The sequence below is a fragment of the Aethalodelphis obliquidens genome, unplaced genomic scaffold (assembly GCF_003676395.1).
Source record: "Aethalodelphis obliquidens isolate GAN/ISIS:26980383/991018 unplaced genomic scaffold, ASM367639v1 scaffold12, whole genome shotgun sequence".
NCBI classification, from domain to species: Eukaryota; Metazoa; Chordata; class Mammalia; order Artiodactyla; family Delphinidae; genus Aethalodelphis; species Aethalodelphis obliquidens.
The window spans coordinates 22201336-22225346 of NW_020837956.1; the positions used below are offsets into that span (position 1 = coordinate 22201336).

At 42.3% G+C, this 24011-nt stretch overlaps 2 protein-coding genes across 8 annotated transcripts in view; one reads left to right on the top strand and one right to left on the bottom strand.

Moving 5' to 3' along the window:
- Positions 1–15351, top strand: part of RBKS (ribokinase) — a 74404-nt gene extending 59053 nt beyond the window's left edge. For 2 of the 3 annotated variants that reach the window (XM_027113523.1, XM_027113522.1), the window contains one exon: positions 15060–15299. In XM_027113523.1, coding sequence (XP_026969324.1) covers positions 15060–15233 — 174 coding nt within the window. In that variant the 3' untranslated portion in view covers positions 15234–15299. Of the gene's footprint in view, positions 1–15059 lie in introns of all 3 variants that reach the window. The other variant, XM_027113521.1, reaches the window with a different exon arrangement.
- Positions 1–24011, bottom strand: part of MRPL33 (mitochondrial ribosomal protein L33) — a 30787-nt gene that overhangs the window by 4946 nt on the left and 1830 nt on the right. For 2 of the 5 annotated variants that reach the window (XM_027113524.1, XM_027113527.1), the window contains exons 3-4: positions 22512–22618; positions 16622–16700 (exon numbers count right to left, since the gene is read on the bottom strand). In XM_027113524.1, coding sequence (XP_026969325.1) covers positions 16622–16700; positions 22512–22618 — 186 coding nt within the window. The other 3 variants (XM_027113526.1, XM_027113528.1, XM_027113525.1) reach the window with 3 other exon arrangements.

The window sequence follows — 24011 nt, forward strand, 5'->3', positions numbered from 1 at the left end:
GGAGTGGGTGATGGGTAAAGATTAAAAATGGAGGGTTTTCAGAAATTGCTGAGGATTGCTTATAGGATAAAACTAGCTCAAAACAGCTTCATCAGAATGTCCATTTCAATACTGGTGTGACTGGCCAACCCAGAACCCATCAAAAACCAGAAGCTGAGAATGGACTCTGAGACACTGAGTTGGGCCCCAGATGGAGCCAGCAAATGACCTGTCAGTATGGACCACTGGCTGATTTAGACCAGGAATTTGTCACCAATAATGGAGCCAGACCAGTTCATGGTGCTAAGCTCTGAGGTAGAACACCTCAACCATGTACATTCAGGTGGCGAGGCCGGGATAGGTGAAACGTGCCATCAGGCTGGCAACTTCTTTTGCCTTTGATTCAATTTTAGATCAAATCAAGGTGATGCAGTTATTATGATCACTGTACTCTTGCAAATTGTCATTAAATACTAGTAGGGTACCAATAAATAAAAAATCTAGCAGTTCTGGGATGAAGGTTGGTAGAGTTTTTCTTGTTCTTTAGTAGTTGAATTTTAATCAATATGTTGAAAATTGGAAGACCAGAGTCATTTCTTAATACCCCTTACAATCTTTTGGGGCAGTAATATGCTGCCTTGAACATATATCTCCCAACCTTACTTTGACTTTGCACTCAGCTCCCCATTGATCCCTCTCTGTTTTCATCCATCTAAATGAAAGAAGGCTTTGGTCCCATAAACCTCATTCCAGATGGAAATGCATAATTCAAGAGAAATAGTGATGTCAAAGAAGAGAAGGCACACCAATTTGTGTCAGCAGTTGCTATAAATTAAAGGAGTACACGGAGAGTTTAATGTAATGTAAAATTGAAAATAAAATTAGAACCAATATTTAGGCATTTCTCCACCTCTTTTTTCCCTACTGTGACATGAAGGATTGACTCCCAGCTTAAGTACCTAATGTAGTTCATTTTTCTTTTCTGCTAGAATTTTTTTCCCCATAAAATGTTGCATGTTTATCTTTGGCATCCAAAATTAGATCTCTTCACTTTTTCCATTCTATTCTCAACAGAAAAGTCAGGGTAGGAAGAGTCAAAATTTTCCCCTCATCTTCCACACCCATCATGTTTGCCGCATAGAAAGGACCCCACTCTACCAGTCTGACTAGTTCAGCTGCTGTAAATAGCTATTAATCCTTCCTTAGTATTGATTCTCTGTAATGTGGATGTCACCTACATGGTTTCTTTTGTTTTTCTAAGGCTGGAAAACAAAAGGTTGATAATGAACATCTCACACATGTACAACTGCACAAGGTGTTCCGAAACACTCAGGAAAAGCATTCTTGAGCATGCATCCGAAGGGATTAGTCTGATCAACTGCCATTATTCAGAACCTTTTTGGAGCCCTTTATGCAGATTTCCCCCAAAGCCAGTGTTGTTCTTGATAGTCACCCATTGTTTTGGCCACTGGTGGAATTTCCTACCTTGATCTCCCCACCTTAATCACTAGATGGTTTTAAATGATTCACTCTTTCCAGAAATAAATTTCTTAGGATAGTGGTTCTCAAAGTGTGGCCAGGGACCAGTAACATCAAGATCACCTGGGAACTCTTTAGAAACACAAATCCTGGGCCCCACCCCAGATTTAATGGATCAGAAACTTTGGGAGTGGAGCCCAGCAATGTGCATTTTTTAACAAGCCCTCCAGGCAATTCTGAGGTACAATCTAGTTTGAGAACCACTGACTTAGAAGATGAAATATTGCCTTCATTGAGGATATTCAAAGATGTGCTACTGATTTTTAAGGCATTCCGAAGAACAAGTTTCCAGAAGTTTTTGAGCAAAGTTGGAGTACATGTATGGCCTCTCCGGGGGACCGCTTTAAGAGAGACTGGCCTTCCACTGAGACATCCCGGTTCTGCCACCTAGCCATTTGACCTTGAGCAAGTTCTTACACTTGGTTTCTCACCTGGAAAATGAAAGACCCACCCTTACCTACCTCACAGAATTGTAATGAGATTCAAAGTGAGTCACATCTACAGATATGCTCTGTAAACTAGAAAGTACTAAAAAATGTGGAAAGTGAAAGTCATGTCATTCTGCAGACAGGATTCTGGTAGTCTGAGCATTATGTCAGGGCAGAGAGTTGGAGAAAGGCCTGTATTTATCATTCCTTTGGCCAGATCCACCTTTTTGTCTCTATAATGACTGATTCATCACCTTAGTGGATGTGTCTAAGATTCTGCCGTTTCAGCCTACCAATTTATTTGGTGCTAAGAGAGGAAAACCATTGCCTGAATGGTGGCTACAAGGGGCTAGGAAGATGTATTCATTTTCAGACATGCTATTTTCTATGGAAAGCTTAGTGATGGTGAGTAAGGATGTACTGTGTATGTGGACACTGTACACTCATGCCCAGAACTTGTCACACACTAGCAGTGAAAGGGTCTGTACTGAAACTACCCATTTCAGCCCTGTGCAAGGGAGTCATGACCTTCAGCAAGGAAGCGAGTGTTCATTGCCACATCCTAGTCATTGCAGAGAGGCCCAAAAAGAAAATCCCTCAAGCAAACCAAATCTATAGAAACTGAGATTTTAAAACAGACCAGTTAGTGTGTCTGTGCTTGAGAAGAATGTGGGTGGATTTTCCCTCAGAGGTTAGGCTTTACAAACAACTTCACCATAGGAATTCTTTAAACACCAAGCTCCTGGTGCATTTGTAACTTAACTTTAAAGCTTTACAGACTGTTGAGTGAACATATCTGGGCAGGAAGGAAGCTAAATCTGTGCCTTAGTGCTTATTGGGAATGCAGTTTTAGTAACACAGAAAACAGTTCCCACTAGGCCAACATCAACTTCACTTTTCACACAAAGTGGCAGCTAAAATCAAGAGATTCAATAAGAATCTAATTGGTTAATTATGATTAAATTATTGGTTAATTATGGGAAAATAAGCTGTTGGTTAATTATGGAATTAGAATAGGAAATGATTTTGCTCAAAATGTGTGCCTATTTAACAAATCTGCAGAGACAGAAAGTAGATTAGTGGTTCCTAGGCCTGGGGGGAGTGGGGAGGAATGAGGAGTAACTGTTAATGGGTCCGAGGTTTCTTTTAGGGGGGATGAAATTTCCTAAAATTGGACTGTGGTGATGGTTGCTCAACCCTGTGAATATACTAAAGAACACTGAACTGTATACTTTAAATGGGCGGATTATTTGGCATATGAATTATATCTCAATCAAGCTGTTTTTTTAAAAAGTCAAATTGCTAATAAACTGTAGAGCCAAGGAAAACATTATGGCTGTTTAAAAGACAAAAATCACGTCAAAACTTTGTTACATGTGGTTTCGGATCGATAAGAAATAGTGATCATTTGAAATATATTAAGGCAGAAAATATTTGCTTTCTTTTAGGCAGAGTATTTTAAAAGCAGACTATCTCAGCCAAATAATTGAAATTAAAATGTAATAAATTAAGGTGGCTAATAGTTGAAGCCAAAGTCATGGACATTTATGACATAACGAGTAGTCTATGTTCCCTACAGATTTATTTAGAATAAAAATCAGCAGCACTTACACAATAATGATAAGAAAACTGGATTCTCACTGTCCATCGTGTTGCCCTAAACTGATCTGGTTAGGGAAGGCTGGAAGGTTGAAGTTGGAAAGGATATGATCTCATCCTTATGATGTGAATATGCGCTGATAAGAGAAGATAGAAATATTCAGATTTAAGCTATGAAATGGGGCTCTTGTATAAGCAGCTTCGTATCTCATGGTATGTTTATCAGGCGGACTACTCAGTTTTGTCTGCCCAGGAGAGAACCTTTGCCCTTTCCTGCCTCGTTAAGATAGGCCAGGCCAGGCCAGGCTAGCTCTAATCTCCTGGTTAAAGTCCTGGCTCCAGGGCTTGGGGCTTGCCTACTGGCTCACTGGTGGCCATGGAGACTGTAGATTGACGTAAACAGGAAGGGAACTGGCTGGGAGATGTAGGAATTTCTGGCTCAGTGGAAAGAAGGCACGGAGCTACCAACACCTGCCTAGCGAGCCTTGCAGTTTGGAGGCTGCTGGTTAGGGCTTCTTAATGCACCGGAAGACCCTGACTGGGCCACTGGCGGTTCTTTGCGGCAAGAGGCCCTACTTTGGTGGCGTTTCTCAAACACCATTTTTTCATTAATCACCACCCACCCACCCACCTCAAGGAGCCTTTTAAGAGATTTTTTTCCTAATTGTCCTCTTCTTCCATGAAATGTAATACCACAGATATTCATTCATATTCTGTGTGTGTATGTGTGTGTGTGTGTCTATCTGTTTACATACTGCGGCACTCCCCCACACACAAGAATGAATTTTCAGCCCCGAGAATGCATGCCCTGGATGGAATGAAGGCTCTAGGCCGGGCCTTTCTCTTTCTCCTCACATTTGGAGTGAGTGGTGAGGCCAGTCACACGGAGAAGGTGGACAGGGTGGCCCATGCCCATCACTAACCATGAGAAGCCCTGACTCCAGGTTCCAGCATGGCTAGAGGAGTGTCCTCTCAAGTCACATTGTCCCCGCACCATCTGTTCAGCCTGCCTGCCATCCTCCGGGCTCTGCCACCACCTCTCTCCCTGGCAGGAGCCCTTTGCCCAGTGGCTGGCTGACTGTGATGGAAAGCAGGGTCCTCCATCAAAGCAGCAGCACAGGTAGAGGCACAGCTTTCCCCCCAGCAGGTCACTTCCTTCCCATGCTGTCCTCCAGCCCTTCCCAGCTCTAGGCCTCTCCCCAAACCCTCACTCACTGTTCTCTCTCTGTTCCCTCACCCAAACGAAAGCGTGAGATTTATCAGGTTCCCCAGTCTTGCACTGACTTTTATACTCTTCATTTCACATTTCTTTAATACCCTGCTCACAAACTCTTTAAAGTTCTCAGAAAGTATCTCCCCTGCCCTCACAGAGAAATGGATTTCAGAGACCCCCAGCACATACAGATGGCCACTGCTAGAACTCTCTAGAACCTGGCTTCCTTGTAATTAAGAGCTACAGGACATACTTCTGCCTCCTCTGCCTTTCCAGACTATGAGAGCATTCCTAATGCCCTCTTCTACTTGGAGCTGGGAACATGAAGCCAGGCACAGCGTAAAGCCCTGGCCCTGGGATCCGCAGGATCATGACCCTCTTTGTTCCTTAGAACCCTCTGACTTAGATCATGGGCTTTTATTTCCAAAAAAGTTAGCAAGTTAAGGGGCCTCTAAGATGGTACCATCGAGTCTCCCCCACCTTTGCTGAACACCTGCTCTGCTCCAGGCACTGTGCTAGGCCTTTTCACATACATTATCCAATTCAGTATTTACCCCCTATGAGGTAGGTTCCCATATTACAGATAAATAGTCACAAGAGAGGTCACACAAGAGGCTGAGTCACTTGCCTAAGTGGTGAAATCAGGGCTTAAAGTCAGGCCTGTTTAACTCCACACCACTTACTGCATTGTCCCATGGGAGAAAACATGTTCCCACTTGAGAAAAACATTTTTCCCAGCTGTGTACAGAGGGGCTTCACTGTAGTTTACCATTCTCAAAAGATGACACAGTTAAAAGGGAAGAAGGTGGGATTTAATTCCAGGTGTGTGTTCCCTCGGTGCTTCTTCCCCAAGATCCATGTCTCCGGCCCGTCTGTGATTAGCCCTTTAAGGACAAAGAATGACTTTCCCTCTCCCAGGCCCCACCAGGTGTTCATGCCTCAACCTCCTGCAAACGGGAAAGAGGCAGAAGCCCCATTCTTAGAACTTGGAAGCAGGAGCAAAGCAGAAATTGCCACCAAGTTAGCCTGAGGGCAAGTCACGTCAGCGGCCCTGCCTGCACGGGGGTGGCAGGTAGCAGGGAGCCTGGTGGGTTTACACTGATCGCTGTCCCTTTCCTGAGCCCCTTGCAACATTCTTTTTTATGAAGAAGAAATAGCACATTGACTTAGGATTTAGTCATACTTCATTCATCCCATTTGCCTTTTCCCTGGCCTCTAAAACCACGAGCCTGGCTGAGGAATTCAGGTCCACAGTGTAGGCTTTGAACAGCTTTGTGTAGGGAGAGGTTTTGAAAAGAAAGGAAAGTGGTATCTACTTGTCAGATGGAATGTGTTAACAAATCAGGGAGGAATGCAAGGACTTTAACTGTTAGGGTCCCTTGGCAGTTTGGGTGATGAATCATCCAGCGTGGGTACGGATTCCTAACAAATGAAGCCTCACGATGACATCATTCTTGCAAAATCATCTGGGTTTCTGTTGTAGGCGCCTGACAAGTTCTTACCTTGGGGATTTTCACCACATGGCGTTTGTTGTTTTTTTTTTTCCCCAGCCACAATTAATACCCATCATGCCTTACAATTCACCCACTTTTCTATCAACTGGAATTTGGCAAACTAGGACTTTCACAAGTCTGTCTCACTATCATCCCTCCTACAGGGCATTCTTGGGACACCTGTGCTTCTCACCTGATCGCTCAGCACCCAGCCTCCTGATAGTCCTGGATTCAGTCAGGCTGTATTTCAGCGGCGAGCCTGGGCTTGCACTAGTCTGAGGGCGTGGACGTGATGAAGACCACAGAGGAGTGCAGGGGCATCTAGGAGGGTACCTAACCCAGACTCGTGGGATCAGGGAAAACACAGTGCTTTGAATATGGTGCCAGTCAGCAAATATATGATGACTAAGTTAATAACTGAGTTGAGTCTTAGGAGAGGAGTAGGAGTTAGTCTAAGGATGAGTTCAAGGGGAGATATCTCAATGAATGAAGACCCGTGGTTACAATGTGTGAGTAGGAAAAAGTAAGAGATGAAACTGGGTGGGTGGGCGGGAGCGCCTCATGTGCCATGCTAAGGAGCTGAAATGTTATCCTAAGAAAGATGAGAAATGATCAAAGGGCTTTGGGCATGGAAGTAAGGTGGCCTGATTTACAGCAGTATGGAGGATGGAGTGGAAGGGGCCAGACTGCGGACAGAGAGACTAGTTAGGAAGTTAACGTGGTCCTTTAGAGGTGATGTGAGCATGAAGTAGGGCAATGGGGTAGGGATGAAATGAGAGGACAGGCTAGCAAAATATTTAGAATTTACGCTTGGCAACTGGTGATTATCCAGAAGACCCCCCAGATTTCCAGGGTGGCGTTGCCACAAACTGAAAAGATGAGAAGAGGCCCATGTTCAGCCAGAGTTACCAGTTCGATTCGGGTATGCTGAGGTAGAACTGCCTGCAAGAGACCTGCGGCTGGTCGAGCTGACTCACAGGTAGTTAAGATACACGAATCCCAAGACAGAGGAGAGTGTGGGCTAAAGATAATGACTTAGGACTCCTCATATTCATAGTCAAAACCATAACAGCACAGTATTTGACACACCCAGGAAATTAGGGGAAATGAGAAGGGCAGTGGGTGAAGGACAGAACCTGAGGGAATACCAATGTGGATGGTGGGGGAGAAGGAAGACAGACCATGGCAGAGACAAAGAAGGAGGGTCAGAGAGACACGGGGGCCCAGGAGGGTGCCTTACTGCTCTGTGCTTCTCTCCCCTCTAAACCTTATGGTTGTCCTGTTCCTCATAAGTAAGCTCTTCCTCACCTCCCCATACAGCCCTTATAGGTGAAAGCGGCTCCTGATCCCAAAGCACATTCTTGCAGCTTCCAGCCATCCCTCCTCTACCCTCCTGAAGAGATTCCTGCATCTTCATGGCTCATACAATTCAGTTATAAAGCCTCAACTTCCTTTCCTGGTCATTCTCTGTTTATCTAAGCCTGGCATCTACATAACCATTTCTCTCTCCACACCTCCCCCCAATGCTGCTATCACAGGACGACTTGAGTACCGTGAGGATAAACCATCACCAAGACTCACAGTTCCTAGATGCCCCCACCTCCAGGGACTCTTCACCTCCACTCCAGCCTCCCGTTCCCATGACGACCCCAGGAAATGGTTAATACCTGGCACAGCTTCAGTCCTGTGGGAATAAACCTCACATCCCACTCTGACCACAACCAGCTCTCTCACCTCTTCTCCTACACTTGTTTTCTCACTTTCCTTAGTTCCCTCCATTTCCTTCTGACCTGTTGACCCCCTCCTGACCTCTCTTCCTTCTTTACCCGGGTTAGACTCTCCAGTTATATTCATCTGGTTATTCTTTTTTTTATATAAATTTTTTTTTAAATTTTTTGGCTGTGTTGGGTCTTTGCTGCGTGCAGGCTTTCTCTAGTTGCTGCGAGTGGGGGCTGCTCTTCGTTTTGCGGTACACGGGCTCTAGGCACGTGGGCTCAGTAGTTGTGGCACGTGGGCTCAGTAGTTGTGGCACGTGGGCTCAGTAGTTGCGGCACGCGGGCTCAGTAGTTGTGGCACGCAGGCTCAGTAGTTGTGGCTCACGGACTCTAGAGCACAGGCTCAGTAATTGTGGCACACGGGCTTAGTTGCTCCACGGCATGTGGGATCTTCCCGGACCAGGGATCGAACCCATGTCCCCTGCATTGGCAGGCAAAGTTTTATACACTACACCACCAGGGAAGCCCCATCTGGTTATTCTTTCCTGAAATCTTTACTCCCTTTGTACCTTCCCTCTTCCCCCACACCTGCCCAGGGCAACTCTGGTCCCCATTCTCCTCTCTGCTCCTGCCCCAAGCACACAGAGGGAAACGGGATCCCATACAGAAGAACATCATTAAAGATTCACGGTCTTCACTCTCATCCCTGTAATTCTTCATCGCTATAGAAAACATAAGCCCTTCCCATGGGGAAATAGGAAAAATTGAGCAGTAGCCCGAAGCCCAATCTCTCTCCCAAAATAGCTTCTCCACCTGCTCTACTGCTAGATTTCCACACAGATGTCCTTGGTACAATCTTGACTGCCATTTACCACATTTAGTCTTACCTTGGGCAAGTTACTTAACCTCCTTAAATCCTAGTTTCCTCAGTTTTAAAATAAGGATCCCCCAGGCTTGCTGCCAACCTCCATGGCACTTTGTGCAAATTAGAAGGCGCCTCTCTGAATAGGTGTAGCCTGGGGAGCTGAGCACAGCCTGCAGACCCACAATCACCCCGTCACCAGGGCACCCTCGTGCAGAGCCACCTTGTATGACCAGACACTGCAGCCCCAGCTACACCCACCTCCACAGGGTTCTTAGGGAACAAAGGCGATAACCTACACAGTGCCCAGCAGAGAGGATGACCCTGAGCAGAACCTCAGCCAGAAGAGCCCTTGCGGACCACCTGGACTTGTAGGTATGCTCTGCTGGGGTGGCACCTGCAGCCACTTCAGGCATTGCCTGCCAGCTCCAAGAGGTTTATCACTGTGCTCCCCTCTCTCGTCAGAGAGCAGACCCCTGAGAGACTGGGACATGTGCTGCTAAGTTCAGTGAGAGAGCAGACCAGGGTCATAGTCAAGGGCTCAGGCAGCCAAGGGGCAGTGGGAGGGAGCAGGGAGTGCGGGCAGCTAGACAGAGAGGATGGTCTGCAAGGGAGAAGGGAAATGAGCAGCCCGCCTCCCCAGGGCCACACTGCCTCCCCCCAACCCCACACCCCAGCTCTAGGTGCTGTCCTTAGGAGCACCCACCTCTCAGACTCTCCCCTTGGAGTCCTCTCACCAGCTGCTGATGAGTGTCATCCCTACGCCACCAGCCCTGCAGGGTGCCTCGCCCTCCCCCAGGCCCCCACCAGAGGGCTCAGGTATTCCATAGGGTGTGTTTTGCTCCTTCCACTTCACTGTTAATCCATCTGCCTCCCGGGTCCCACAGGCCAGAACCCCTCAGGACCCAGGAGTGTGCAGGCCCTCAGGAGAGCAGGAATTTCAGAATGCTACATCCATTCTCTAAGAGCGGCTCTTCCTTAAGGGGCAATTATTGTGAGAAGGCAATGAATAGTAGCCACGTGGGTATTTTTACTGAAGAAAGATGAATTATGTCATCACCCCTTTTGGCACAAAAATAATTTTCAGTAAAAGGTTAAAGCCATCATGTTGTATCAATGAGAACTATTCCATTATTCCAAGAATGATTGATTGGAAAGTACTTTACTTACAGGAAAATCACAGTGATACAATACAGCTTCTACTTAAAGCGCTTTCCATTAAAAAAAAATTATAACCAGTGTATAAAAATAGTTATATTGAAGATGTGAATCAACAACCGGGTAATTTATTGGCATTTGAAAGCCCTGTGCTATAAATAGATTCAACAATGAGACTATCAAGTAACTCTGGGCTGTGGCAACCTAACCTCCATTTTTACTGACACAAAAGAAAGTCACATGTAGTTCAGCAAGGGACATCTGGCCCCCTTGGAAGAGATCACTGGAAGAGAAAAACACGATGGAACTAGGACCATGAGTCTGGCCAACTCAAACCGCTAGGTGAGGCAGTGGAAGAGACACAGGGGACAGAGATATGGTCTCTGCCCTCAGAGAGTTTTCAGGTTGTCCTAGACTGTAGGCCTGTACACACAATCGTCAGTACAATGTTTTAAATGCCTAAGAGAAGTGCAAATGAATATATCACTCCCTTTCTTTCCCTTACACTCTTCGGTGAAAGTTAAGTAGTACTTTTCTACCTTTTCACTCTTAAATTTCAAAGAGCTTTTCCACTGTTGGATGTAATGTGACTTTTAAAATAGTATTCACTGGGGCTTCCCTGGTGGCGCAGTGGTTGAGAGTCCGCCTGCAGATGCAGGGGACATGGGTTCGTGCCCCGGTCCAGGAAGATCCCACATGCCACGGAGCGGCTAGGCCCGTGAGCCATGGCCACTAAGCCTGCGCGTCCGGAGCCTGTGCTCCGCAACGGGAGAGGCCACAACAATGAGAGGCCCGCGTACAGAAAATAAATAAATAAATAAAATAGTATTCACTGGCCTTCACATCTTTGAGCTGATGGCCCCAGGAGTCTCCCTACTTCTTTGTGCTTTTGGAATGAGGCGAGACTGCTGCCCTCTTTGCGAAGAAGAATGTGGATCACCACCCCTACCCCCACCATCTCACTTCCGGTGAGAAGGTGGAGACTGGGGCAGCTGAGAGTTGGCCCATCAGCAGTCATTAACTGAGCATATACTACTTTTAAGGACTGTATAACTCTGGGGAGTCATCAGATAGGAAAGAACTAGACAAGATTTCTGGCCTCTCAGAGGAGTTTAATACACGGGATTGCCTCAATCAAGGTTCTTGGTTGAAAAATCGAACAGCTGTGTTACTGACATGGGGCACTGGACACCATCACAACGCTGCCACTAACATCCCAGAGTTCAGTTTTTCTGCAATCACTGTCACAGCCAGAAAATGTTCCTCCCAGTTCCCTGGACTTTGAGGAGGGTGTCTCTGCCTAGTCCTTAGTTGCAAAGGAAATTGCCTCAACGAGATGGGGTATTTCCAAATGCAGGAAAGAGGTTCTCTCAATTCAGTTTACCCCGACTTGTAGTAGATGTCTACTTAACTAAGAAAAAGAGGGAAATCATTCAGAGGCTGAAATTGGCCCATTTGCAAATTCACACAGTGACCGATCCTGATTTTTTTTTTTAACTCCTTTAGTAAAATTTCCTTTGTTAAAAACTTCTCGGGACTTCCCTGGTGGTCCAGTGGTAAAGAATCCGCCTTACAATGCGGGAGACGCGGGTTTGATCCCTGGTCAGGGAACTAAGATACCACATGCCCCAGGGCAACTAAGCCCACGCGACACAACTACTGAGCTCGCGCGCCTCAATGAGAGAGCCTGTGTGCCGCAAACTACGGGGCCCACGCCCTCTGGAACCCGTGCACCACAACTACAGAGCCCATGGGCCCTGGAGCCCGTGCACCACAGCTAGAGAAGAGAAAACGCGCACGCCACAACTAGACAGAAGCCCGCGCGCCACAACGAAGAAACCGCGCACCTCAACTAAGACCTGACACAGCCAAATAAATTAATTAAAAAAACAATTTGATAAAAATCCTTCTTCATTTTTCTCTGTATTCTTAAAAAAAATACACACATACTCATAGACACAGGTATTTTCTTTCCTCTCTCTTCCATTCCCCCCACCACCCCCGCAACCTCCTATCGATCATGATGCTGAAATCTTTTCTGGCTTAACTAATGGACATTTCTCCAGGTATGTGCATGTATTGCTAACCTTTTTGTATTAATAGCTGCATATTTTTCCATAATACAAATGTACGAGATTATTCACCCATTCTCCTATTTGATAGAAAATCACATTATTTCCAGTGTTTTGCCTTTGGAAACAATGCAGCAATAAGCATCTTTGAGCACATATCCCAATATTATAGGAGTTTTCACTTCTGTAGATTTCCAGAAGCAGGACTGCTAAATCAAAGGACACACACATTTTTTAACAAATACTGTATTACTCTTCCACAGTCCTACCAACAATATATGAGAGTATCATTGTCCTCTCCATCTTCATCTTGCTGCTCTTGCTATCAATCTTACTATTTTATCAATCTGATGGGTAAAAAATATTATTTTAATTTGCATTTTACTTAACAGCTGATAACTTAGTATCTTTTCATGTTTGTTTACTGGCCATTTACATTTCCTTTTCTGAAATTGCAGACCTATATCCTTTGTCCATTTTTATCCTGCACTTGTCTTTTTCCCAGCAATTTGAAGGTGTTCTTTGAGTATTAGGAATATGTCATATGTATTAGAAGAATTTTCACCAAATTTGTGCTTTTTAACTCGGATCTTTTTTTTTTTTTTGCCGCACAGCACGGCATGTGGGATATTGGTTCCCCGACCAGGGCTTGTACATGCACCCACTGCAGCAGAAGCATGGGGTCTTAACCGCTGGACCGCCAGGGAAGTCCATTTGGCTTTATTTACAGTGTCTTTGGACATATATTTTTTTATTTTTTTAAATTAAAATCTAATCTTTTTTTCATTATGGCTTTTGGGTTTACTGACTGGCTCGTGGTTTCCCTGCTTGCAATTATTCAAATATTCATCTAAATTTTCATACTATGTTACTGTTTTATTTTTTATATTCAAGCCTTTAACCTACCTGGAATTTAATTTTGTGTATGATGTAAAGAGGAATCAAGACTTGAAATTACTTAGAGTTTGCCATAACTCTTCATATGTTGTAGTATTTTCCATGTTTTCATAATACACCCTCCACCCAGCTCATAATTTCTCTGGTTTCAGACCTTTCTCTTGTCACATTGCTGTGTTGTAAACTGAGGGAGGGCATGTCTGTCTGTCTCTTTCTCCATTGTTTCCCTCAGGAAACACTTAATAAACAATTGCAAGGCACCTAGCATAGAGCTTGACATATTTTAGGTACTCAGAAAATATTTCTGGGAGGAAGGAAAGTGTTGAATTCACACCTGAGTTACTATGACTCCTTGGCAAGCTGAATATTGACTGCTTATCTTTGTTAACAAGGGGAAATGTCATTCTCCTTAAAGCCATTCAGTGTCTCATGAGTTCACTCTGTTCCTCCTCCTATATCTTTGTTCTTTGAGGCCTTCCTTCTCTCTATAAATCTGTCTCATTTCATAAGGATTCCCCTTAGGCAGGCTTTCTTCAACCATTCCTTAAAATTCAACAGTATTTATAAACTCTGCCATACTATTTAGCATTTAATCCACAATTGATTTTATTCTTTTTCAAGTACCCATCACTGTGCTAGGCACACAGCTTAGTAAATACTTAAACTGCAACTGAAACAATCATGCATACCAAGGTATAGCCTCAAGATTTGTTATGAAACCTCTTGGGACTAAGGAAGCAACAAACTGGGAAAAACTGGAAAATGACCCTGAAAGCTGTTAAATACCAGAATGATTTTTCAAGTGAAATTGTATCACATTTATTTTAAATACATCTGTTGGATGAACACATGACTAGGTACTGCCCTACCTGAAGGCAGAGGTCAACAGACTTTCTTTGGTATTTTCTATTTCCATGGGTCCCTATATGGCCTTCACCAACTTGGGCCTTTGGAGATTCAGGGGAAATGGAACTAAGCCTTATATGACCCTACATTTAGTTTGAAAATAACATCTGAATGGCTCTCACCACGTTCTGCATGAATTTTTAATGGAGAAACAGCTAATTCTAGGGCTATGGCAGAGAATATACAAGATGAGCCTGGAGCATCTTATAATGTCAGAAAATAAGAAAGTGCTCAAAAAATAAAATGATGGAAGTATGTCAAAGGGACACAAGTACCAACTGAAAGAACTCCCAACTGCCAAAGCTGGAACAATTTGAGCAACAAAATAAATAATGTAGTGCTGGATTATAGCCTAAGGAATAAAATAAATATCCCTGAGTTCATACTTATATAAGTGAGCAGCTGAATAAATAAATGAGGGAGAAGAAACAAATCTCCCATAGAGATTTCAGATTTATGGAGATACTCCATAAATGGAATTACTCCACCCTCAGGGAGGTAGAGCATAACTCTCCACCCCTTAAGTGTGGACTATACTCAGTGATTTGCTTCCAAAGAGCAAGTATAAAAAGAGAAAGTAACTTTACAATGGTGAAACCTGGCCAAGACTACCTTAGCCAAGTGCTCAAGATTAACATCATCAGTGTAAGTCATGTTGACAGTATGTACCCTTGATACGACATGATGAGAATGACACTTCACCTTTGTGGTCTTCCTCCCCAAAACCGTAAACACAGTTTAATCATGAGAAAAACAGACAAATCCCAATTGAGGTACATTCTACAAAATACTCAACCAGTCCTCAAAACTATCAAGGTCATCAAAAACAAAGAATGTCTAAAAAACTGTCACAGCCTACAGCAGTCGAAGGAGATATGACAACTAAATGTAATCCAGGTATCCTGGATGAGATCTTGGAACAGAAAATACACATTAAGCAAAACTAGTGAAATCTGAATAAAGTATGTAATTCAGTTAATAGGATAATGCTATTATTTCGTTAGTGGTGACAAATGTACCATAATAATATGTTTACAGAACTAGATGTGGGGTATATGGAAATTCTCTACTATCCTTGTACCTTTTCTGTGCATCTAAAACTATTTTAAAATAAAAAGTGTACTTAAATATTTTGAAAATACAGTATGGGCAACAGATGGCTACATGCTTATCTCTACAACTGTGCTTTTCATTACAGGGCGCTGGTGACAGTTTTGTGGGAGCGCTGGCCTTCTACCTGGCTTACTACCCTAATCTGTCCTTGGAAGAAATGCTCAAGAGATCCAATTTCATCGCAGCAGTCAGTGTCCAGGCTATAGGAACACAGTCATCTTATCCATACAAAAAAGACCTGCCCCTTGATCTGTTTTGATTGCTATTAAGTCCAAAATAAATATGCCTGGAAATAAAGTATACTTGGGGATGGCCACTCTTAACTAGCAACTTACTATGTCACCTTCTCCTTTCTTTGCAAATACTATATTCATTTATTAAGTCATCCTCAAGCCTTCATTTATTTCTTTATGATGATGATTTCTTTGCTTTTCATGCAAAAGTCAACTAGACAGAATTAAGGATTCCACAACGAAGACATGTACAAACAATACCACTATTCAGGAACCAGCAAACTCTACTGCCAACACATCATGATACTGTAATGTAACACCATACAGCAGAGGTTGCATACAACGTGTCTAGAGTCAGCAGAGAATGTTAAATAAGCGAAGGGGGCATAAGAATTGGGCCACTCAAGCGTTCCTAAGAGGGGCAGCTGACATTCAGCTTTGCCTTTAGTGTTGTCAAAGCTTCTGGTTTTGCAAGGGAAGCCAGAAGTTTGGATGTTTATTGAAATCTTTCAACATTTAGGTATCAGCAACTGATTTTAATTGTAAATACCACCTGTGGGCTGCTTTCAGCCCATGTGCTGAATAGACAAGTCATTTGCTAAGCCAGATTCTAAGTTTTTTGAAAAAAAAGGTGATTCATGCATGTCACAGACCCTTTACACTGGGCTTAGGTAGGATCAGGTGAAAGATTTTTCTTGTAACCCAAGACCACAATGTAGAGTTTCAATCTAAAAACAGCCAAGATCTCACCTAGTACTGCTTTGAATTAGAGCTTTAACAAAAGATGCCAGAAAAATAGCTGATTGACTATAATGCCACAAGCCTCTAAGATTCAACAACTGTCTAATTTTATTTCCAGAGAGCTGCGCTCACATTTCCTCAGGAGATAGATTGGGCCACAGGGAGGAACACCTGTTATTTTGGAACAACATTGGTTTCTTATTGCTTGTGGTCACGGTGAACACTTTATCCTTCTCCCCTATAAATGCAGTAGGATACGTACCAGCAGAGCTCAAAATGTGAGCTGATCCTTACCTTCAGCCAGAAATTTGACAAGTAAAGGAGAAAATGGGCAATTTTGAAAATCTGTAGTAAACAATAGCTCGAGTGGGAAAGTGTACAGATCTGGGTAGGGCAGGAGTCCTTATCTGATAGGGATTTCCAAGCTGTGTGGTACCACTGCCCCAGAAGCCCTAGCCATTAGCTTTATGGAAATACACTATAGCGCCTCTTATTTAAAAAAAAAAATCTAGGAGTTAAAGCAGTCCAGAGCTGTCCTAGAAAATCCTAGATACTACTTTGGAGACATGAGTTTGAGAATATGGACCAATGGCATTTTTCTAACTATATAAGCACAAATCAAAAATAGCAGTTCTCTTGGTTTCTTCTGTGTTACAGCTGGCTCCCTTCTTACCATTCCTGCTCACCGCGGCCATCTCTGTTATTGCATGGGAGTTCTTTCAAGATCACTCTGGACTGTGACTCTGCCTTTTCTGTGAAGTACAAGAAAGAACAGACTGGAAACTCTTGCACAAATCTCACTATGGAAAATTTTCTTTTCTTATATGAAACAATGGTTATTTTTTAGGAATGTAGTTTTTAAAATTTCAAATAGTGGGGGAAAACACCACTAAGAGACAATAGTACAGGCTATTTTAATATTTTTATTAAGGGCTATAAAAATATCCAGAAAGATAAATAAATGTGATGCAATGATATATGTCCTAATATGAAGAACTTTCTTTCACTGCATTGTTTTCCTTCACAATGGCCTTCAAATCACAGGAGGCAGTGATTCCATGCCATTTCCTCTTCTTTCATTACACGCTGCAGAATTTCTGAATCAGTATCCCGCCCTCAGTCTTCTCATTTATAAATCAAATTCATTTTCAATCCATTGTTTAGAGGGAGCGTATTTTTTTCTGTTCCACAAAGAGGACTTTTTTTTTCACTGAAGGAGGAGAAAAAAGGATTGTAGCAGAAAACTAAAAAGTATCGTCACCATTTTTTAATAAAAATACATATCAGACCATGAGCCCTCGCTTCTTTTTCTTTCCTTTGTCATGAGGATGGAGCTGACTTGCTAACTCAGTTCCTCAATCCCAGAGATCAGAGAAGACTGGAGAAAATGGTAAGGAAAACAAGGGAAGGTGCACCAGCCAATCAGTGGCATCCTTGGTACCCCCACAAGGTCACATTTCAACCAATGTGAAATAATCAAATTTTAAAAAAATTACAAGCAAAAAAATGAAAAACAACGTCTTCACCCAGCTAATGTCCACCCTTGTAGGAGGTGAAGCAAGAGCTAGACTCCAGAAAAAGAGCAGTAAAAACTGAGCAGACCACAGAAGAAAAGGAAGCCTGGCTGAAAGAGTAAATACACATTAAACCTTGTACTTTCCAGAAATGGTTTCATATACCCAAATATAAATTTTCAAGTTTGGTAATAGATTTAACATCATAACCCAAATATTATTATTTTAAACATCATAACAGAGTACAGTTCTCTGAAACACCCAAAACAAAAATGCTAACTGCCTGGATGAAAGATTAGAGACTAGATGCTAGGCAATAAGGTTTTCATAGTTCCTGTAATGCCCTATTATAGCACTCCATTAACATCACATATCTCTCCCTCCCCCGCCCCCCCCCCCCACCACATGAATTCTTCTTTCCCAAAAAAACCAAAAACAGTGCATCCAGGAAGATCCAGGAACTCAAAAGACTAAGACACAACAGCAACTCACCTGTCCCTACCACATAGAGATTTTAGCTTTGTTTTTTTGTTATTCTTCTGTATCAATATGGATACCCTGTATATGAGATTCCCAAACTGTCTATGATTAAGAATTAGCTAGAGAGCTTATTTAAATACACTCCTACTTCTTACCTCCACCTCTACCCTAATTCTGGTTCTGTAGAACTAGAGGGGGACTGAAGTCTGTATTTTTTAAAAACCCCCAGATGATTCTGATGGGCAGCTGAAATTAATAACCATTAACCAGTCAACAGAATTTTATCTATAAAGTTAATTTAAAATACATATTTTATTACTTTGTATATAGGGATATTTTTAATATACTTCAAATCATCTAATATTAAACATAAGTAGAACTCATGCTCCTTCAAAGTCCAAGGAAGACTACAAAGCATTATAAGACAGTAGTAAAGAACCCAAACAGCTTCCTACCAGACAATGTTATTCATTGCAAGAAATATTTCCCCCATGTTTTTCTACATGGAACTAAAAAATGGATAAAAAAAAGAATCTGTCTCATGGATAACCAGTCAGGAGATTATTTAAATGACCTTGAACAGAAATAACTGATGAATATTAGTAAAGCAAGGCTTTATTCATAAAACTTTTGACTTACTTCCTGCATTCCTTCCCTTAATTCAAAGAATAAATATTTAAGTTCACAGAACTGTGCTAGGCAAAGTGGAATTTATGAAAGCGTAAAAGTCCCTGATTTAATAGCAGTGTATCATGAGGTGCCTGTATGGATGTCCAGGAAGCCCCACAGGAACCTAAAGATCAAAGGGGACTGGAATGGTGAGGGAAACGCCTCACAGAGAGGGTCAGGTTTAGCCTCTGAAGCAGCAGCATCTGGATGAGCTAAAACAGGAAAGGGCATATAGTGTAGAGAAATGGTGATAGGAGGTAAGAATGACAGTGTTGACCACAGGGGAAGGTCTTGATTTAAAAAAAAAAAAGAAAACAGACTAATTTGGCTCCATGTAATAGAAAAAATATGGGGCCTGGAGTCAAAAAGATTGGGTTCAAACCTTGGTGCCACCATTTACCTACTGGGAGTCCTTGGGCAAATTTCTCAAAATACTCTTCCTTCAGTTTTCTTCCCTATGAGAGGGATAACTCCATCTCCCTCACAGGTTGCCAGACAGCAAACACTCAGTATGTGTTAGATAAGTTGAAATGACACACTGCTATCCACAATCATAAACATAAATTAATTTTCTGTCAAAATATTTGCTGCTTAATTCACAGAAGAATGAATCTGTCAAGTTCTTCCCCTACATCTAACCTAAATCTATTCTGCTTCAATTAAAGTCTATATTGTCTTGTTTAGTCATCCAAGGAATTAAAACTGACAAGTTTTCATTTTCTTTATAATAAACCTTCATATATTTAACAAAGTTTAATAAGCTTATGCCTCAACCTTTAATCCTTCCTCCTTGGAAATTTGCATCTAGTTTCATATGAGGAAAAGGAGTTTGAAAGGACTTAGGCTGGTTCTAGCCATAGAGTATACCATAAAGTACTCAAATAATTGGGAATTTTTCCATGTTTCCTTGCCTGATTTCCTTCATAAAGCAGACAAGCAAAACATTACCCTTAAACTAACCATTTATTCACTGCAGTAAAATATGCTGGGAGAAATGCCAAGCTATTTGGTACCCTGGGCAATGGGGCAGGCCGCAAGGCAAATATCATGCAAGTGTCCATGGCATTCAGTGAGTGGGCAGGAAGCCAAGTGCTCTGCTATCCCAGAACATTCTCTTCTTCAGAAGAGACAAAGTTGTGCTGTCATGGCTCCGACCATTCCTTATCAGAAAAGCTCTAATCATCTGTTTGAAATTTATATATGAATCTTTTCTTCCACTTTCAACTTACAGTCAGAACTGTTTATGGCTGTATCCTTTCCCAGTCTCAAAACTTAAAATCAGTCTGACAAATAGTAAGTTCCTAACACCTCCATACTAACAGTGAAAATTCCAATACATTTTCACACTTAAAATATCAGAGAAGGTTATTCAATCAACATTTATTAATGTTGTATAAGTTCCTAAAAAACTCCATAATGGAGCTAAAATGCTAGAAAAACAACTACTTTATTGTAAAGTTCATCACTTTGGGTTTTCACCAGCTGATACAAAGAAATCAGAGGGAGAAAACCACCACACCAATCCAATATCACATTGCTATGGTCTGAAAGTTTGCATTCCCCCAAATTTACGTCGAAATCCTAACCTCCAGAGATGATGGTATTAGGAGTTAGGGCCTTTGGGAGGTGCTTTGGTCATGAGGGTGGAGCCTTCATGAATGCGATTCATTCTCTTATAAAAGAGACTCCAGAGCTTGCCTGCCCCTCCACCATGTGAGAACACAGCAAGAAGAACCCCTTCCTATGAACTAGAAGAGGGCCCTCGCCAGAAAGTGACCATGCTGGCACCTTGATCTCGGACGTCCCAGGTCCCAGAACTCTGAGAAAGAAAGATCTGCTGTTTATGAGTCACCCAGTCTGTGGTACTTTGTTATATCAACCCAGACTAAAACACATACCTTATCATTCTAATAATTTTTCCACCATGAGATGTCATCCTGAAATTCAGACTCCTAATTATCAGGTACAAACCTAGAATCCCCTTTTTATTATAATAAAGAATGACCAGAAATTTTAACACCAAAAGAACAGCAGGAAATTTTATTTCTGTTAAAGAATGGAATTTATACCAATTTTAGGCTGACAACTGGGCTTCTCAGAGCCTTTTTTAAATGCCTCCTTACATTGGTACAGCCCTCATTTTTTTTTTAAGGTGGTATTATTTTTGTTTTTCTTAGACATTGACAAATACAGCATAATGAACAGTGGCTGTGAGACCTTCCGTACAAACTCTGAAAGCAGCTAGTAAGGTAGCTGTCAGCCAGATTCGCATTAATGCCCAACCACAGTTCATGCACCAGTAAGTGAGTTTTAGCCTCCTACGAAATCTCTCGATAACAGGTCCATACGTAGAGTGATTCCGGGCCTAGACTTGGAGTCAGACAGTCCTGAGTTCAAATTTGTATTCTGTCACATATTTTAGCTGTGTGTCCTTGATTAAGATCCTTGGTATCAGATTCCTAACCTATAAAATGGGGTTCAGATTGCCTGGAGAGTATGGGTGCTTATGTTACTATGCATTCACATATCTGAAGACCTGAAGACTTGTGTAGGTAAACAAAGAAGACAGAATTTTCCATTTGGTCTGGTTATTCACAAGCACTAGTTTGTTTCCTTTCTCTCAAGGATCACTGTCTTTTGTTGCCTATATTGTCCTTTTGTTGTTGTTGAGTTTCAAGTGGGAAAGTAAATTCGGTCCCATTGCTCCATCTTGGCCACAAGTGAGTCGATCAGGTCTTGTTCTTAGTTAAAGAAAAAGTTGATTATGACATTAAGTGCCTATCTTTCATTATATAATGGATTAATTTGGAGAAATAGGATTCTAGCACCAATTTCAACTCTGATCACCAACCAGGTGTCTCACAATTCAACTCAACTCTGACACTATCCTCCTGGAGATAGTAACTCAGGAACAGCCAGATGGAAGTGACGCATAGGGCAAGGTACAGGGAAGGGGAGTGAAGCTTCCGTGCCCTCTCTGAACATGCCAGTCTCCCAGAATCGCCACGTGATTACCAACCCAGAAGCTCCGGTACTGCCATTATTAACAAGCAATTATAAAGGGGCTGTTTCGAAGCAAAGGCACAAAAATGAGATGAATGGCCTGCAGTTTTGTTTGCTAGTTAATTTTGCATAAATTGGCTCATGAAATCCAAAAACAGGATAGGCTACCACCAACAGTAATCGGGGTGCTGACCCTTTTTATCTGGACTTTGGAACATTTGTCTCTTTCAGACAAATGTTTCTATCCACTAAGGCCATTTAAAGTTATCACTTACTATGGCATTTTAGCAGATGGTAAAACAGAAAATGAAATTTCCTACCCTCCTGCTCTAATATATAGACAGCATACTCTTTAACTCGAATCTGGACCTAATTACTTGCCACTGTTGGGCAGATGACCCTAGCAGAACATTCCCTCCCTTTTTCAAGACACTCTTCTCTGTTTCCAGAACAATATCCCCTATTCTATTTACATGGCTGCTTTCTCACCTTCAAATCTTTGGTTAACCATCTCCTACTGGATAGACTTTCCCTGAACTATCCTATCTAAAGGATAAAGGTAGGATCCACCTCCCCCCAACTTCATCCTGTATCTCAGCATCCTGCTTGTTTCTCTCATAGCACTTAGCATAATTTGTCATTTTTCCTTTCTCTCCCTTCCAAAACCAGACTGTAAGTGCCAATACCACAGGTACTGAGTCTATCTTGTGTCTTCGTATATCCCAGCACCTGGGATACTAACTAGCACCATGGTAAACTTTCAATATGTACTTGGAATGAATGCTATAGTGACAAAGGGGCCACAAAACTGCCGAAGATGTTCAGCATCAATCTGAACAGGGCATCAGGCCTTGAAAGCATTTGAATTTATTATGGAGCAACTTCTCTGAATCTTACCTACTGGATCATAATGCAAGAGAGTCAGTTTCTCCCGCAGTCGGCTTCTCTTAGTGTTGAAGGAAAAACCTGTTCCAGCTTGGCTCAACATTTTCACCAGAATTGTTCTAAGATTTAAAAGCAAATTGTTACAAGCTGAGGAAACAGAATAAAATCAGTCATGGGGGGATGGCACATTTTGAGAACCCTATACAGCAGTATTACTTGTGAGACATCACTTAAGCCTTAAATTCAGTTCTAAGACAGCCTATTTTTCCATAAATGACAGCTTGAATGGTTCTAATTCCCAAGATTTGTTCCATTACGCAGGGTACCTTGGTAATGACCTAACCAAAGCAACAAGAACAATCAAACCACACTGTGGGAATAGACTCAGACACCCACCTTTTAGAAAGAGCAGAAGTCAGGAGTTGGAAAAATACGCAAGTACTGGTAACCCTAGCTGGCCAGTCAGGAAGATGGCTGTCTCAGAAGAGCCCTATCTTCCATGGATGAGTAATAAGAGTAAAATCAGGAAAGGACAGAAAAAAGTATTGGAACTTTTACATTGACAATGTGCAAAACCTTGTTCCCCTTTATATTTTGTTTAAGTTGTTTAAGTTCTAGTCATCCAAAGCACTAAAGTTCATGTTTTGCCTCACTGGACCTTTTAATACCTCATACTATTTGTTACTCTTGCACATGTCTTGTCTCCCTATGTAGATCATGCTATTTGATTTCTCATCTAAGTCCAAAAAAGAATTTGAAGCATTCAAATATACAATATATCTAAGATATATTACACATCTTTGCATCCCTTTCAATGTACAGCACAGTGCCTCATACTAAGAGGGATAGAATATCTGTTGATTAAGACAGACAATAATTAGTCATTCATTCAAAAAGATTCAACAAATATTAAGTGCTTACTCTGTGGAAAGCACTATAGGAAATGCAAAGCCCTGTAAGTCCACATTTGCACCTTGGAGAACTACCAGTAATAGTATGGAAGGTGGGCCTCCCTGGTGGCACAGTGGTTGAGAGTCCGCCTGCTGATGCAGGGGACACAGGTTCGTGCCCTGGTCTGGGAAGATCCCACATGCCACGGAGCGGCTAGGCCCGTGAGCCATGGCCGCTGAGCCTGCGCGTCCGGAGCCTGTGCTCCGCAACAGAAGAGGCCACAACAGTGAGAGGCCTGCGTACCGCAAAAAAAAAAAAAAAAAAAAAAAAATAGTACACAAGGTCTGTAAGGCAAGACATACATGACAAATGGCACAAGGATTCAAAGAACATGACAGGCAGGGAGCATCTCTAAAGAAACTGAAGGCATGGGAGATTCCTACAGAACCTGAAGGTGGGAAATAAATAACTGGACTGTGGGAAAAGCTATATTAATCAATAAAAAATATTGAGGGTAAAACACTAACATACATGTGTTTCATTAAGTTTAATCCAAAAAACCTAGTTTTAAGGATTTGTGATGTGTCTTGGGTTGTAAACAAAGGCTGCTTTAGAATTTTT